Source organism: Chelonoidis abingdonii, chromosome 1 (genome assembly GCF_003597395.2).
Source record: "Chelonoidis abingdonii isolate Lonesome George chromosome 1, CheloAbing_2.0, whole genome shotgun sequence".
NCBI lineage: Eukaryota > Metazoa > Chordata > Testudines > Testudinidae > Chelonoidis > Chelonoidis abingdonii.
This window is the reverse complement of record NC_133769.1, coordinates 139363909-139380009: the sequence shown is the minus strand read 5'-3', so window position 1 is coordinate 139380009 and position 16101 is coordinate 139363909. Positions and strand designations below refer to the sequence as shown.

The following is a 16101-nucleotide window of genomic DNA, read 5'->3' as shown; positions in this document are numbered from 1 at the left end:
CATCCTCCTTAAACATGGGATACCAGAACTGCACACAGTATTCCAGGTGAGGTCTCACCAGTGCCTTATACAACGTACTAACACCTCCTTATCTTTGCTGGAAATACCTCGCTGATGCATCCTAAAACCACATTTGCTTTTTTAAATGGCCATATCGCATTGGCGGCTCATAGTCATCCTTCGATCAACTAATACTCCAAGGTCCTTCTCCTCCTCTGTTGTTTCCAACTGATGCGTCCCCAGTGTATATCTAAAATTCTTATTATTAATCCCTAAGTGCATGATCTTGCACTTTTCATTATTAAATTTCATCCTATTACTATTACTCCAGTTTACAAGTCATCCAGATCTTCCTGTATTGTATCCCGGTCCTTCTCTGTTTAGCAATACCCCCCAGCTTTGTGTCATCTGCAAACTTATTAGCAGCATTCCCACTCTTTGTGCCAAGATCAGTGACAAAAAGGTTAAATAAGATTGGTCCCAAAACCGATCCTTGAGGAACTCCACTAGTAACCTCCTTCCAGCCTGACAGTTCACCCTCAACACGACCCGTTGGAGTCTCCCCTTTAACCAGTTCCTTATCCACCTTTCAATTTTTCATATTCATCCCCATCTTTTCAATTTAAACTAACATTCCCATGTGGAACCGTGTCAAATGCGTTACTGAAATCGAGGTAATTAGATCTACTGCATTTCCTTTGTCTAGATAATCTGTCACCTTCTCGAAGAAGGAGATCAGGTTGGTTTGGCATGATCTACCTTTAGTAAAACCATGTTGTAATTTGTCCCAATTACATTGACCTCATGTCCTTAACTACTTTCTCCTTCAAAATTTTTTCCAAGACCTTACATACTACAGATGTCAACTAACAGGCTATAGTTACTCGGATCACTTTTTTTCCCTTTCTTGAAGATAGGAACTATGTTAGCATTCTCCAGTCATAACGGTACAACCCCTGAGTTACCGATTCATTAAAAATTCTTGCTAACGGCTTGCCAATTTTCATGTGCCAGTTCCTTTAATATTCTTGGATGGAGATTGTCCTGGCCCTCCGATTTTGTCCCATCAAGCTGTTCCAGTTTGGCTTCCCTCAGATGTGTAATATCCACCTCCATATCCTCATTCCTGTTTATCATCTCCCATCATCCCTAAGCTCCTCATTAGCCTTATTAAAGACTGAGGCAAAGTACTTCTTTAGATATTGGGCCATGCCTAGTTATCCTTAACCTCCATTCCATCTCAGTGTATAGCAGTCCACTTCTTCTTTCTTTGTTTTCTTCTTATTTATGTGCTATAGAACCTTTTACTATTGGTTTTAATTCCCTTTGCAAGGTCCAACTCTACTCGCTTTTAGCCTCCTCACTTTATTCCCTACATGTTCTGACCTCACTAAGGTAGCTTCCCTGCTAATCCCACCTTTCTTCCACTCCTTGTAGGCTTTCTGCTTTTTTAATCACCTCTCTGAAATGCTTGCTCATCCAGCTCGGTCACAACTCCTGCCTATGGTTTTTTCCCCTTCTTGGATGCAGCTTCCGATAGTTTCTGCAGCTGCGACTTAAAGTAATTCCAGGCCTCCTCCGCATTTAGATCCACAAGTTCTTCCCTAACTAATTTCCTTAACTCTTTAAAGTTAGCCCTTGAGAAGTCAAAAACCCTAGTCCCAGATCTATTTTTGTTTATCCTTCCATCTAGTTTGAAGTGAATTAGCTCATGATCACTCGAACCAAGGTTGTCCCTACAACCATTTCTTCTACGAGGTCCTCACTGCTCACCAAACCAAATCTAAAATGGGCATCCCTCTTGTTGGTTCTTCAACTACTTGGTGAAGAAATCCATCCGCTATCACATCAGAAAAATCTGAGCCCTATTATTCTTCGCAAGCACTTGTCTCCAGTCTATATCTGGGAAGTTGAAGTCTCCCATGATCACACATTTCCCCTTAGTGTTCACTTCATTAAAAACATTAAAGAGGTCTCTATCCATATCCAAATCAGATCCTGGCGGTCTGTAGCACACCCAAGCACTATCTCAGGGAGGCTCTAGTAGCTTTCTTTCCCAGTGTGATTTTTGCCCAGACAGACTCTGTCTTATCCATTCCATCACTTCTTATTTCTTTACAGTTAACCTCATCATTGACGTACAATGCTACTCCACCACCTTTGCCTTTCTTTCTGTCTTTCCTAAACAGCACATAGCCTTCAATACCCGTACTCCAGTCATGACTACTATTCCACCATGTTTCTGTTATCCCTATAATATCCAGTTTCACTTCCTGCACTGACTTGCACTGCACCTGTATCATACTCCCAAGTGCAACTAAGAGCCATAAAATGCAGCCCCTGGCTGCCTTCATCCCCTAACTATTCAGTAAGTACAGAATTGATCAGCTGCAGATTTTTAGTGGTAGGAAGCTCAAACAATAAAACATTTCTGTTCCTCTTCCAAAGAAGGTCTGAGCAGCAGAGCCGCCCAGAGGATTCAGGGGGCCTGGGGTCTTCGGTGGCGGGGGGCCCGCTGTCAAATTGCCGCCGAAGACCCGGCACTTCAGTGGCGGGTCCAGCGGCGGAAGGACCCGCCACCACCGAATTGCCCACAACAACCCAGAGCAGAAGCAGCTCTGGGGCCTGGGCCCCACGAGAGAGTTTTCTGGGGCCCTCGGAGCAAATGAAGGACCCTGCTCCAGGGGCCCCGAAAAACTCTCATGGGGCCCCTGCATGGCCCAGGACCTGGGGCAAATTGCCCCTCTTGCCCCCCTTCTGGGCAGCCCTGCTGAGCAGAAGTAAATTTTGTGGGACTGTGCATTTGCTATCAATCAAATGCATACCCGCTGAGATGGAAATTATGTAGAGACTTACGATCCCTGAAAAGCTGCCAATTCACACTGTCACAAAGGTTTGGTGCCCCTGGGTATTAGTTAAATCAGTGAACAGGAGTTGCTGCATCAAAGGGACACATCATATTAAAAATACATTTTTTGTCAGTTCCAGGGCCAACCCTGCAACAAGATCCATGCAGGAACATCACTGGTTCCACACAGACCTATCTGTATGCATCTCATCACAAGATCAGGACCAAACCTCTTTGTCTGCATTATAAATTACACTTCAGATCAGGCCTTCCGAAACATTTTCATAGTGCAGACCACATGGTACTACAGAGATTGTCTCATGGATACTTCCCCTCATGGTCATGAGCCTGCAGCCTACCTTCCCTTCTATCGATAATGACATAACAGCCCTGTGGCCCTTGCCAATGTAGAACAGTAATATCCAAAAAAGTGCATCATCCTGTAGTTTTAGCTTCTTTTAATGAAGTCTAGCAGCTGGGGAAAAGAGGAGAGCAGGCACCGATTGACCAGCCGACTTTCCTTGCGCCACCCACAGCTGCTTTGTAGGCCATTAGAGGCTCTTGAACTGCAGTTCATTGAAAACACTTCCTTTATGAGTCAGAGTTCATGCTATTTACTTTTTGCATCTTTCACTGCTTTAAAAAAAACAAAACAGCAGCTAGACTAGGAATTTGCATGTTTATTTGTAATTAGTTTTAGCCTATTTCACCTTCAGGGAGCTAGCACAGGGCTGCTGCAATGACTGTATTGCTAGCAGTTCAGGGGGGTGTTTCTTTAAAAGAAACTGCTCCCATTGGTATTTAAACAAAGCACAGAAATATTTCTACTGGTTTTGTAAAAGCTTATTCTTACTAAAGTTAAGTCAATACATATATGGTCCCCCATCATCACCACAGTATCTGAGCGCTTCATTATCTTTAATGGACTTATCCTCATTACACCCCTGTGAAGTAGGAAAGTGCTATCATCCCCATTTTACAATGAGGAACTAAGCCACAGACAGTGTGTCTACACAGCAACCAAGCACCCGCGGCTGCCCTGTGCCAGCCAACTCGGGCTCGCAGGGCTGGATCTGTGGGGCTGTTTCACTGCAGTGTAGACTTTTGGGCTTCGGCTGAAGCCCAAACTCTGGGACCCTTACTCCATCCTAGAGCCAGGGCTTCAACCTGAGCCTGGAAGGCTACACAGCCATGAAACAGCCCCACAGCCCGAGCCATATGAGCCTCAGTTGGTTGGCACAGGGCAGCCGTGGGTGTCTAGTTGCTGTGTAGACATATCCAGAGACATTAGATAACTTGCCCAAGATCACATAGGAAAAAATTGTGGGAGAGTAAGGAATTGAACCTAGCTGTCACAAACCCCAGAGTAAACCCTTAGCCACTGAACTATTCTTCTTCTTAGGCCATGTCTACACTACACACTTACTTCAGTATAGTTTAACTGACCTTAACCCCCTTCTCCCGTATAGACAGCACTATGTCAGCAGGAAGCTTCTCCCACCAACAGAGCTACTGCCTCTTGGGGAGGTGGAGTAACTAAGCATTTGCAGTATTGCCCTGCCCTTAGACAAAGACCTGAGTGATTGTGTAGCTCCACCTACATAAAGACTGGTGCTGTAGTACTGGGCATATACTACTTGTGAAGCTTGATTCAGGCTATTAGGGCCAATCGTGTGTGAAGCTAAGCACCTGAAACCACCCTGGAAGTTAATGGGAGATGAAGACACTCCAGACTTTGCAGGATCATGCTCTAACAAGTAGGTTCCCAGGAATAAAGCTATTACTGGCTTCAATAGGAGCAGGACTGGGCTCACGGTCTATTGGTATGGCACCAACCTTATTGGCAAATTCAGATGAAATATTGCAGGTGTTGCTTGGAGCAGGCACTCTTTTGCATCGCTTATCTTCACTGTGCAATGCCCAGGAATTAGCAAAATCATAGCTGCTTTCGACCAGGGTCCCTGTGAATCATGAAAAAGGGGAGGAGACAGATGTTTAGGGGCTTGAGTAACAAAGGACCAGCGCTGAATCTGTGAATTTGAGATGCTCATGAGTTGTGTTTTAAATCAATCTACAAAGTTAAAGCATTCCCCTTCCAAGTAACAGATTATTTATGGAAAACTACCCAGAGCAATCAGGACTGAATCCAGCATGGAGTCCATCTACAATCACCTCCCCACACAAAGAACAGACAAGGCAGATGAGTGCTAATGGCTGTGGGAGGCAGTTCCCATTATTGCTCAATATTACAGGAAGAGATTAATTATTTAACTACATTCTAGATGTGATTTGCTGGTCAGATAAATTCTGCTTGGAGCCTAAGTGCACTGGGGTGTTTTTTCTGTGTGTGTGTGTGTTTTTTTTTTTAATACAAATAATAGAAATTAGAGATTGAAACAAAATAATTAAGTCACAATCCACCTTCCAACCAAGATAGAAGCATTCTTGACAGCAGCTCAGTTTCCCCCCCTTTCTGAAACCATTTTTTTAACCTTTCACATCCCATAATTCTTTAGACCATTGCTTTGAAGGATTAATGCATTTATTAGACGACACTGCTGTGTTGTACAATTTTCAGTCAATTCCACCTATGTAAAAACATCGTTTTAATTCGGTAGAATTTGACACCCACTTTGTATTGACATGGTTGTGCTAGGCTGTGGGGATTTAGGCCCTGTGACTGCTTGCTACTGGAAAAAGAAAGCTTCAACCCCTCTCCTTCCACTCCCTTTTGTTGACATGGGGGCTTATTTCATGCCTTCACCATTCCTTCCTTCTCCATCTTTCAGCCACTTACAAGTGAAACATCTCTTTCCCTCCATCTATCGAGGTCGTAAAGTGATTAATTTCACATAGTTTGACTTGCCAACTCTCGAATATTGTTGTGATGCTTGTGATTATTCATGTTTTTGAAAAGGTCCAGCTCCTGAAGTCATGTGAAGATGTGAGACTCTCAGCCTTTTCTCTTTTTTTTTTCCCTTTAAGTCAGTCTCTAGCCCTCATGGGTGCAGAAAAAAACTTGAAAATGTGACTCAGGCATATCCAGTGTGATCCCAACAGTTGTTATTTTAATAATATCATGATTTTTAATGCAATGATGTTCGAGGTCTGATTCAGGCTTTTTGAACATTTGTAGTTGGCAATACTGTACTAGTGGGGAGGAAGGAGGGATTTTTCCAGAAGTCAATTTCCCAGTTTGTCCTGGGCAAATACATGCTTCTCTGTGTTTATGGAACAGGCTGATCCAGTAACCAGTGCACTACTCATGGCTCATCTCCACTTACCATGGGATTGATGCACGGTGATCCATCCACCAGGGATCAATTTAGCAGGTTTAGTGAAGACCCGCTAAACCAACTTCTGATTGTTCTCCCATTGATTCTGGTACTCCACCAGAACGAGAAGCATAAGGTAAGTCAACAAGAGAGTTTCTCCCATCAACCCAGCCCAGCGTAGACACCGCAAAAGGTTGACCGAGGCTACGTCGACTCCAGTTACGTGAATAATGTGGCTGGAGTTGTGTAACTTAGGTTGACTGTGCCCTGTAGTGTAGACCTGCCCTCAGTCACAGTAAGCAACATTTTAACAGCATGTCAGCTGAGAATGGAGAGCAGTGAAGGCTGAGAGGGACAATGATTGCTCTCTGTAAGTACATCACATCAGAGGGGGTGTTCACCAGGGAGGAAGAAAAGCTATTTAATTTAAAGGAAAATGCTGACATACAAACAAATGCATATAAACTGGCTATGAATAAATTCAGGCTGAAAATTAGAAGTTTTCTAGCCATCAGAGGAGTGAGGTGTTGGAACAGCCTCCCAATAAGAGTAGTGGGGGCAAACTAAATTAGCTTTAAGATAGAGCTTGATGGGTGGCAGCGTATAACAGGATTGCCTGTGAGGATGGGAGACTGGGTTCAGCAGCCCTAGGGGTCCATTCCAGTCCTAGGTCTTATGTTCCTAAATCTCATGCCTCTGTGGTCAGGAAGGACATTCTCCTTCCCCAACTAATAAATTCTCTCTCTCAGCTGCTTGGCTAGTGAGTCTTACCCACATGTTCGGGAGGTAAGTGATCACCATTTTGGGGATGGGGAAGGAATTTTCCCCCAGATCAAAATTTCAGGGACCTTGGAGCTTTTTGACCTTCCTCTGCAGGGTGGCATGCAAGACACTTGCTACGATCATCTGGGCTCATTCCAGCTAATCAATTCCCTGCCATTGCAGGGCTCTCAGGCATAGGTGCACATCAGTCCCACACATTCTCTGCCTATGGCACACAGAAGTTTAATCTCCTGAGGGCTATCGTCTAATCCAGGTTCTTGGGCTCAATACAGGGTTAAATGGGTAGGTTTTGGTGGCCTATGATGTGTATGTGGTCAGATTAGATGATTTGGTGGTCTCTTCTAGCCTTAAATTCTATGTCTCTAATCTCCCCTCCCCAAAAAATCCAGTTGTCAACCCAATTTGAGGTCAGATTGTAAATTGTTTGAGGCAGAGACCATCTTTTTGCTTCGGTGTTTGCACTGGGCATCACACAATGGGGTCCTGGTCTGAGACTGGGGCTTCTAGGCACTACCACAATACATACATACACACACAAACAGTGCATTTATTAAAAGTTACTTGCCTTTTCTAGTGTTCTGAAAGGGGCAGGGAAAGGAGTCAATCTTAAAATCACAGTACTATAAATTTTCACATGCACAGACCCTTTGTCTGCAGCTTATATTAGAGCAAAAGCCTTTTCTCTCAGCAACTCATTAAATATTGTTCAAACTATCCCCAAAGATCCAGAATATTTTACTTATGATGATTATTAATTACATATTCACAGGAGCACCTAGTGCCCCAGTGGAGATGGAGGTCCCATCTACCAAACACATAGGGTCTGTTTACATTGCAGACAGATACCCATGGCTGGCCCATCCCAGCTGACTCGGGCTTGCAGGACTCGAGCTAAGGGGCTGTTTAATTGCAGTGCAGATGTTTGGGCTCAGGATGGATCCCTGGCTTTAGGACCCTGAAAGATGGGAGGGTCCCAGAGCTGGGGCTCCAGCCCAAGCCCAGAAGTCTACACAGCAATGAAATATCCCCAGCCCCCCGAGCCCAAGCTGGCTGGTACTGGCCAGCTGCAGGTGTCTAATTTCAATGTAGATAGACCCATAGTGAGATGCAGTCCCTGCCCCTGAAAAGTTTATGCTATAAATAGATAAGGAATGGGAAGGAAATAAGATGCACCAAGAGCTAAAGCATGAACTTGGGAAAGTCACAGCTGGGATTAGAACCCAGGTCTCATATCCCCTAGACCATACTTCCAAAGCATTTTAAACAGCATAACGAGACATGACGAACACATGCAGACTGGCCTCCAGATGTTAAGGGCAGAACATGCACGGTCTCATTATAAACAATACATAATAACCAGTGACACTAAATAGACTAACAAGAAAATTAATTCAAGCAGCATCCTTATGTCTCCTTCACTCAACAGTCATTAGATCTTTTCCTCACCAGGACTAACCCCAACTGGGCACCTTCAAATCTAGAGCTGCACATAGCATATTGAGCTCTCCAGCCTACCCTCTGCCCAACTGGCATAATGGTCACCTCTGGGAGCGTCGGACGTGATAAAACCCAATCCTCCATTTCAAACCCTTTTGCCAATCACATACAGCTCCTCATGTAGAGAACCATTCATTTTTATCTGGATTGTAACAGCCCGTGTAACGTGCTAGGATACATTACAGTAGCAGCAACAGCCCGTATGGTGTACTTTCCAAATACAAACAAAGGCACAGGCCTTGCCCCAAAACTCACAGTCTTAGTAGACAAGAAACATACGATGGACACAGGGGGACAGGAATAAAAACTCCAAGGAATATGTATTTCTCAAATAAGCATCATCTTTCCTCACTTGCCCTTTGTCTTGCTACTAATAGTTGACGGTTTTCTTAGGATTTGTGATAGAAGTGGGTCTTAACAAGGAAGTTGAAGGAGGAGTGGACAGTGACATTACACAGCAGTGTCCTGACTGTGCATGGACAAACTGCTGCATCCACACAGAATCCCAGCAACTTCAAGGAGGTTCCAGGAAGGTGGACTGCTGCTCTCCATTTGACTCAAGTGCAGGATCAGAGCTCTGTCCAGGTTAAACAGTTTGAGAATAATTCCTTACTAAATCGGATACTGAGGGGGACGAACGAGGGAGAATTATAGAAATGTGGGACTGGAAGAGACCTTGAGAGGTCATCTAGTCCACTCCCCCTCCTGCCTTGAGGCAGGATTAAACTATACTTAATCAACACTGCCAGATGCCTAAATATTTAAAGCAGGCATCTAAACATTTGAATACTGAGTTAGGTTGCCTGTAGGAAGAAGACAATGGAATAGAGAAAGGAAAAAACAGCAAAGGAATCTGATTCTCCACTGCCTTCTCCAGTGTGTTATTTGTATTTGATGGCACTTCGCACAGATATGACTACAGTAAGCTCAAGGCAGTGGGCAACCCAGACTGTTTGTCTCAGCTGTTTCTCAAATCAAGACATTGAATGCAATAACGGTATTGAGAGGTAAACAGCTATCAGATGAGCCCTAACACCAGGCTCTCTCTCGTCCTGACCTGGCTCATCATTAACTCCCAATAGTTAAGTGGATGATTGTGTCTGTTTTATCTTCTAAAATATTTGATACTGCGCCAGTCTCATTTTATGTGTTCAAAAATATCTTCTGAAAAAATGAGAGAGACTTTCAAAAGGCAGCTAGTCATCTAACTCCCATTGAGCCACAACAGAGATGTGTGTGAAGTCATTACCTCTTGTAAAGTCATTGTACCTCAATGTACCTCGTGGCCATTTATGTTCATTGGAGAATATAGGTAATGGACCTTTACATGTTTCTGCAGATGGACATTTTGAAGAGGACTCACTAAACTATCCTCCCCTTTACACATCAGTATCAGTGAGCTAGATGATTCTCAGATACTTCGCATACTTTACAGGAGTACAAAAAATGAGTGACAGAATTATCTCTGGTATGTACAGAATGTTTCACGCTGAGATAAGAACTGAATTCTAAGATTACCATGTTAACTACATAAAACTCATTGTCATTTTATTAAATCATATTTGGAGGTAAAGGGAGCAGAAGAGAGGGGGCACTCTGGTGGTGGGGGAAATAAAATATAAAATTAAGGGGGAACAAGGAAGCCAAGAGAAAGCATGGAACTTCTTAAGCTCATAGATAAGACAATTAACTGAACCTTTAGGGATAGCTAGTTTCCTACTCTGAATCCATCTATACAGCTGTAGAACACCATTATCTGCTTCTTTGTGCAGAGTTTCTTTCACTTTTTGGTAGTGTATCATTTAGTCCTTTTTAAAAGGTATTTTGGTTTAGCTGAGTAATTTTTCAGACATTTAATGAGGTGCTGAAAATCTGATTTCAACCAGAACTGAAGTTTCATCGATTCCTGGCACATTTTCTAATACTTAAAGGTTTCTCAAGCCACTCTTCCCTGCTCTAATGCAGTCTCATCACCTTTGGCAGACACTTCGGAGAAAAATGTTCAGTTAATAGCACATCAGAATTGCTCATCCACTGCCCCTTGTACGATAGGGATGGGATTCTCTAAAGCACTCAGTGTTGGTCTAACTCACCTCACATTGAAGAAAATGGTAAAACTCCCATTGACTTCAATGGGAGCAAAGTTAAACCAACACTGAAGTGCCATAAAAATTCCCACCCTGTGTGTGCATGAGTTGATAAAAGTTTGGGAATTGGATGCCCTATTATTATGGTCTCTGTGTTGGAAAATAGGACCCATAGTCTTTTTCAAGGCTACTGACAATGCTGCTTATTAGACATGTCAGAAGATAGATCTCAAGGAAAGGATCAGATCACACCTGCTTCCTGGCACCACTGAGAATCATTCCAAACATTCTGGGAGCCTTAGCGACTTCCACTTGGAATTTGTTCTCGGGCTTCATGAGTCAACTTTGAAATGTTTTATGACCTTAGAACTCTTGTTATCAATTTCAGCTTATTGGTCTGTGCATATATTGGTCTGACATTACTGCCCTCATGTTTCTTTCCGCTATGAAAAAAAACATATTGCCATGTTATATGCAAGAAAGGTTTTTCTAGTTCTAGTTGAATAACTCTGACTTTTAGAGGGCAGGTGCTCAATGCTGTCTGCGTATCAGGCCCCTTTAGAATGTTTGAAGGTGGGGACTCAAGATCACTCATCAGTTCTGAAAATTTCAGCAGGTTTCCCTTTCATTTCCCTTGCACCTTGACAGGCAGTAGGGTATTAATAAGGTACAGGACTAGAAGTCAGGAGAGTTCAGCTCTGTTTCTGGAACTGCTACAGACTTCCTGTGTGATCGTGGGTCAGTCACTTAACCTCTCCATGGCTTATCTGTAAAATGACTGGATGCCTCACAGGGATGTTGTTTATGGAGTTTTTGCTTCACTGAAGTTTGGAATGAACTTTGAAATCCTTTGATAGGAGCCACTATACAGATGCAAAGTTGCATTATTATTCAAGTACCTTTATGCTGCACCTGAACATTTGGGAAGACAATATTGATAACCTTTCAACACTACTCAAAGCATTAGATATCATTCACAGTTGCTATATCTTTCTACTTTACCTTACACTTACCAAGCAATGGCATGGTATAGAATCACAGAATATCAGGGTTGGAAGGGACCTCAGGAGATCATCTTGTCCAACCCCCTGCTCAAAGCAGGACCAATCCCCAGGCAGATTTTTACCCCAGTTCCCTAAATGGCCCCCTCAAGGATTGAACTCACAACCATGGGTTTAGCAGGCCAATGCTCAAATCACTGAGCTATCTTTCCCCCCTAGCCCACATCTCAGGAGCTTAAGGGTTGCAGAGTGTTGCCTGCCAATTTTCAGACTCAGAATTGGAGCAGACTCAAAATACCAGGCCCTTGTCCAAAAAGTGGCCACATGTGTTGTTTTATTACAAGTGCGTTCATTATCTGGGGAGAGATTCCCACCTGGCTGTTTCCTATTGCTGTCCTGGCCAAAGAATCCATATCCATAGAAAGGCACTGGGGTTCATGTAAGATAAATATTTGTGTATAAAGTTATGCTCTGGAAAGTGAGGGAATAATAGGCCTGGCTTGAATTAAGTAGAGTGAGCTTTTTCACAAAGCACTGCAAATGCACCTCAATCCTGACCTACAGCATCCATCACCAAGTATCACTGCAGGATGATCCCATAGTTCCAGCTCTAGCCTAGGTCTGAGGAGATGCAGGATCAAATTGCCTGTTCTACCCCATAGTTTCTGTAAAATCATTTAGTTTCCCCAGTGCTTCAGTCTCCCATCTGTAAAATGGGGACTGTTCTTCCCTATCTCACAGCGCTGTCATGAGGATACAAATCCATCAGTCACTGTGAGGTGTACAGATGCTTTGGCTACCAGGACGTACCTCAATAGATAGTTGAGCACCGGGAAAGAGGGTTGCAACTGTACACTACTGACCTGAGCGAAGACTGCCTGTCAGTTAAAGCTGCAGGGTCTTAGAAAGTGGCCAGGATGAGATTAACATATCACATTTCATTTACAAACCATGACAGAACTTGAAAACATCACTATAGCAGGAACTGGCTCACTGTAAGTATCAGTGCACCACTGCTCCTTACTGAATGGAATCAGGACTGTGTACCTGTGCATCATGGACCCTCTACTGTTACCAACTGTTGGAGTTGCTCCTATAGCTTCAGTAGCAGGGGCCTGTGCCTTTGGAGCAGCAGGAGCATGCTGTATCCCTGATGTTGCCAGGGTAACAAACCTTGGAGATGGGGGGAAGTGGTAGGCATGGTGTATCTCGACTTTAGTGAGGTTTCTGATACCGTCTCGCATGTTCTTCTCATAAAAAACACTAGGGAAATACAATCTAGATGGACCTCCTATAAGGTGGGTGCATAACTGGTTGGAAAACCGTTCCCAGAAAGTAGTTATTGGCGGTTAACAGTCCAGCTGGAAGACAATATCAAGTGGAGCCCCATGGGGATCAGTTCTGGGTCCGGTTCTGTTCAATATTTTCATCAATGATTTAGATAATGGCATAGACAGTGCACTTATAAAGTTTGCGGATGATACCAAGCTGGGAGGGGTTGCAAGTGCTTTGGAGGATAGGATTAAAATTCAAAATGATCTGGACAACCTGGAGAAATTGCCTGAAGTAAATAGGATTAAATTCAATAAGGACAAATACAAAGGACTCCACTTAGGAAGGGACAATCAGTTGCACACATACAAAATGGAAATGACTGCCTAGGAAGGAGTACTGCAGAAAGGGATCTGGGGGTCATAATGGATCACAAGCTAAATATGAGTCAACAGTGTAACATGGTTTTAAAAAAGCGAACATCATTCTGGGATGTTAGCACGAGTGTTGTTAGCAAGACACAAGAAATAATTCTCCCACTTTACTCCATGCTGATAAGGTCTTAGTTGGAATATTGTGTCCGTTCTGGGTGCCACATTTCAGGAAAGATGTAGACAAATTGGAGAAAGTCCAAAGAGGAGCAACACAAATGTTTAAAGGTCTACAAAACATGATCTATGAAGGAAGATTGAAAAAAAAATGGTTTTGTTTAATCTAAAAAGAGAAGACAGAGGGGACACGATAACGGTTTTCAACTACATAATAGGTTGTAGGGAGAAAGGAGAAGGAGGAGGGAGAAAAATTGTTCTTGTTAACCTCCGAGGATAGGACAAGAAGTAATGGGCTTAAATTACAGGAAGGGATGTTTAGGTTAGACCAGGGATCCGCAACCTTTGGCATGGGGCTTGTCAGGGAAATCCGCTGGTGGGCCGGGATGGTTTGTTTATCTGCAACATCTGCAGGTTCGGCTGATTGCAGCTCCCACTGGCTGTGGTTCACCATTACAGGCCAACAGGGGCTGTGGGAAGCAGTGTGGGCTGAGGGATATGCTGGCCACCACTTCCCACAGCCCCCATTGACCTGAAAAGGCAAATTGCGGCCAGTGGGAGCTGCGATCAGCCAAACCTGTGGATGCTGCAGGAAAACAAACCATCCTGGCCCGCCAGTAGATTTCCCTGACAGGCCATGTGCCAAAGGTTGCCAACCCCTGGGTTAGACATTAGGAAAAACTTCCCAACTGTCAGGGTAGTTAAGCACTGGAACAAATTGCCAGTGTGGAATCTCCATCATTGGAGGTTTTTAAGAGCAGGTTAGACAAACACCTGTCAGGGATGGTCTAGACCTAGATGGTCTTGAGTACAGGGGACTGGACTAGAACAGTGGCTTTCGACCTTTCCAGGCTACTGCATGGCTTTCTGGAGTCTGACTTGTCTTTGTTTCACCTCACTTTAAAAAAACTAGGCAAATATCTAGATTAGTTGATGTGTTCAGGGAAGACCTCTGTGTACCCTCAGGGGTACGCATGCCCCTGGCTTTGAACCACTGGACTAGAAGACCTTTCGAGGTCCCTTCCAGTCCGACACTTCTATAATTCTATGAAATGCCAAGCCACCATGGCATGTAGCATAGTGACATCCTGGGAAGTCATGGGTTTGCCACACTACTTACTCCTTAAAGTTCATTCCAGAGTGAGAGTCATAAATTTGCAGGTCACAAGGAACCAGTATGATTATTTTGCCTGACTCTAAGCTTCCGTACAGAACCAAAGGAAGGAGTTACAGTACAGGCAAGCAAGGGAAATGATCAAATAAACATGAATATACACAGTTTACTAGATTTAAAATTCCGTTTCCCTCCACTCATGTCTTCCTTCCTCATTTGGCATCTCTGGCCTGCTATGCAATGATTAAAGCACACTGAGTCCTCCCACAAGGGGCCAATGAATGAATAGAAAGTGGCATTTGATACTAGAAGACTCATGTTATCAGAAGTTAGTCATGTAAAAGCAAAACCAGCCCTGTTTCTGAGCTAAAGCGGCCAATTTTTTAAAGCACAGATGGTTTTCATATCTAAAATTGGGGGAGGAATAATTTTCAATTTAAACAAAAACCCTTTTGTTAAAATTGTGACATAAGCAACAGTTGGTCAGATGTAAAATGGTACCAAATGCTACAAACTCTTGTGCTCAGTTCTGCAAACCGAAGTTGGGAATATTGTAGCTCCAGTGGTACAAGGCTGTCCTAAAGATAGATCACCAAGTCACAAAAGGATCTTCCTGTATAGAGGGGCACTCTGGTCATCTAAAATCACTACAGCAGCTTCTATGCCACATGGGTCATGGTCTTTGGGGGTTGGAAAGGGATCATGACTGAGGGCATCCTTCCAGTGCCCTATTGATCTCCAGCTGTTATAATGGGCCCCTAGGGTCATCAACAGCCAACAGAAATTAGAGCTTTCTTGAGACTGCTCTAATTTACAGTGAGGTCCAGCTCAGTGACTGGACAGGCCAGGACTGAAGGGTTGCAAATGACACCTTTGCACACACATCTCAGCTATTCTGGGTGCTATTTGGCTAAACTATAAGAATTTTTTCTAGTATTAGTTGTCTGTCTCTCTTTCTCTGGGTCTGACCCTGACAGCTGCTACTTTATCCGAAATCAAAGTTCAGTATCTTTCAGGACTTGACAGTCTTCTCACACTTTATGCAATGTCCTTTTCTGTGTGTTTTTTTTAATTATTATTTTAGTTCATAAACTCAAGTGATCTTACTTCAGTTATCAACAAAAATTGAAAGCATAATTATGCTTATAGATTACAATCATTGGTCCCAGTCCAACCGTCAAAACATGGACAAAAGGTTAACAGGAAATAACAGCCAATAAGAATTTTTACTGCAGGATCAAGCCATAGGAAGAGACCATTCTGATCTCTGTGTCGCTCTCTTACTGAAATCTAAGTTGGGATGATTCTTACACGCTTCTAATTTGACTAAGAGACAGCAAGTAAAATTATGATGGACAGGAGTAGACAGATGGTATTTCTTTTTTAATAGGTTTCATTCTGATGCTTTCTGGATCAGCTTATATGAAAGATCTCTTGGTTCATGTTAAAAGCCAGGTAAAGCTGCTAACTTGTATCTATATACTGCAAGCTGATCTGCACAAGAAGGCTCTTGTGGCCACACAGAACAGCTTGAAGAATTAGAGCCTGCATGGTGTAACAGGGACACAGCAAGGGAAATGCAAACAGCGGGCTATCGAAGGATGCAGGCAATTACCCCCTGCCCTTTGTACTCTTCTCTCTTCTTTTTATTTTTAATACATTTTTAAAGTCTCCCT

At 43.4% G+C, this 16101-nt stretch overlaps 1 protein-coding gene across 1 annotated transcript in view; it reads right to left on the bottom strand.

Annotated features, from left to right (window-relative positions):
• Positions 1 to 16101, bottom strand: part of VWF (von Willebrand factor) — a 239452-nt gene that overhangs the window by 205639 nt on the left and 17712 nt on the right. Inside the window, exon 6 of the mRNA XM_032780579.2 lies at positions 4685 to 4809. Within this exon, the coding sequence (XP_032636470.1) occupies positions 4685 to 4809 (125 nt within the window). The remainder of the gene's footprint in view (positions 1 to 4684; positions 4810 to 16101) is intronic.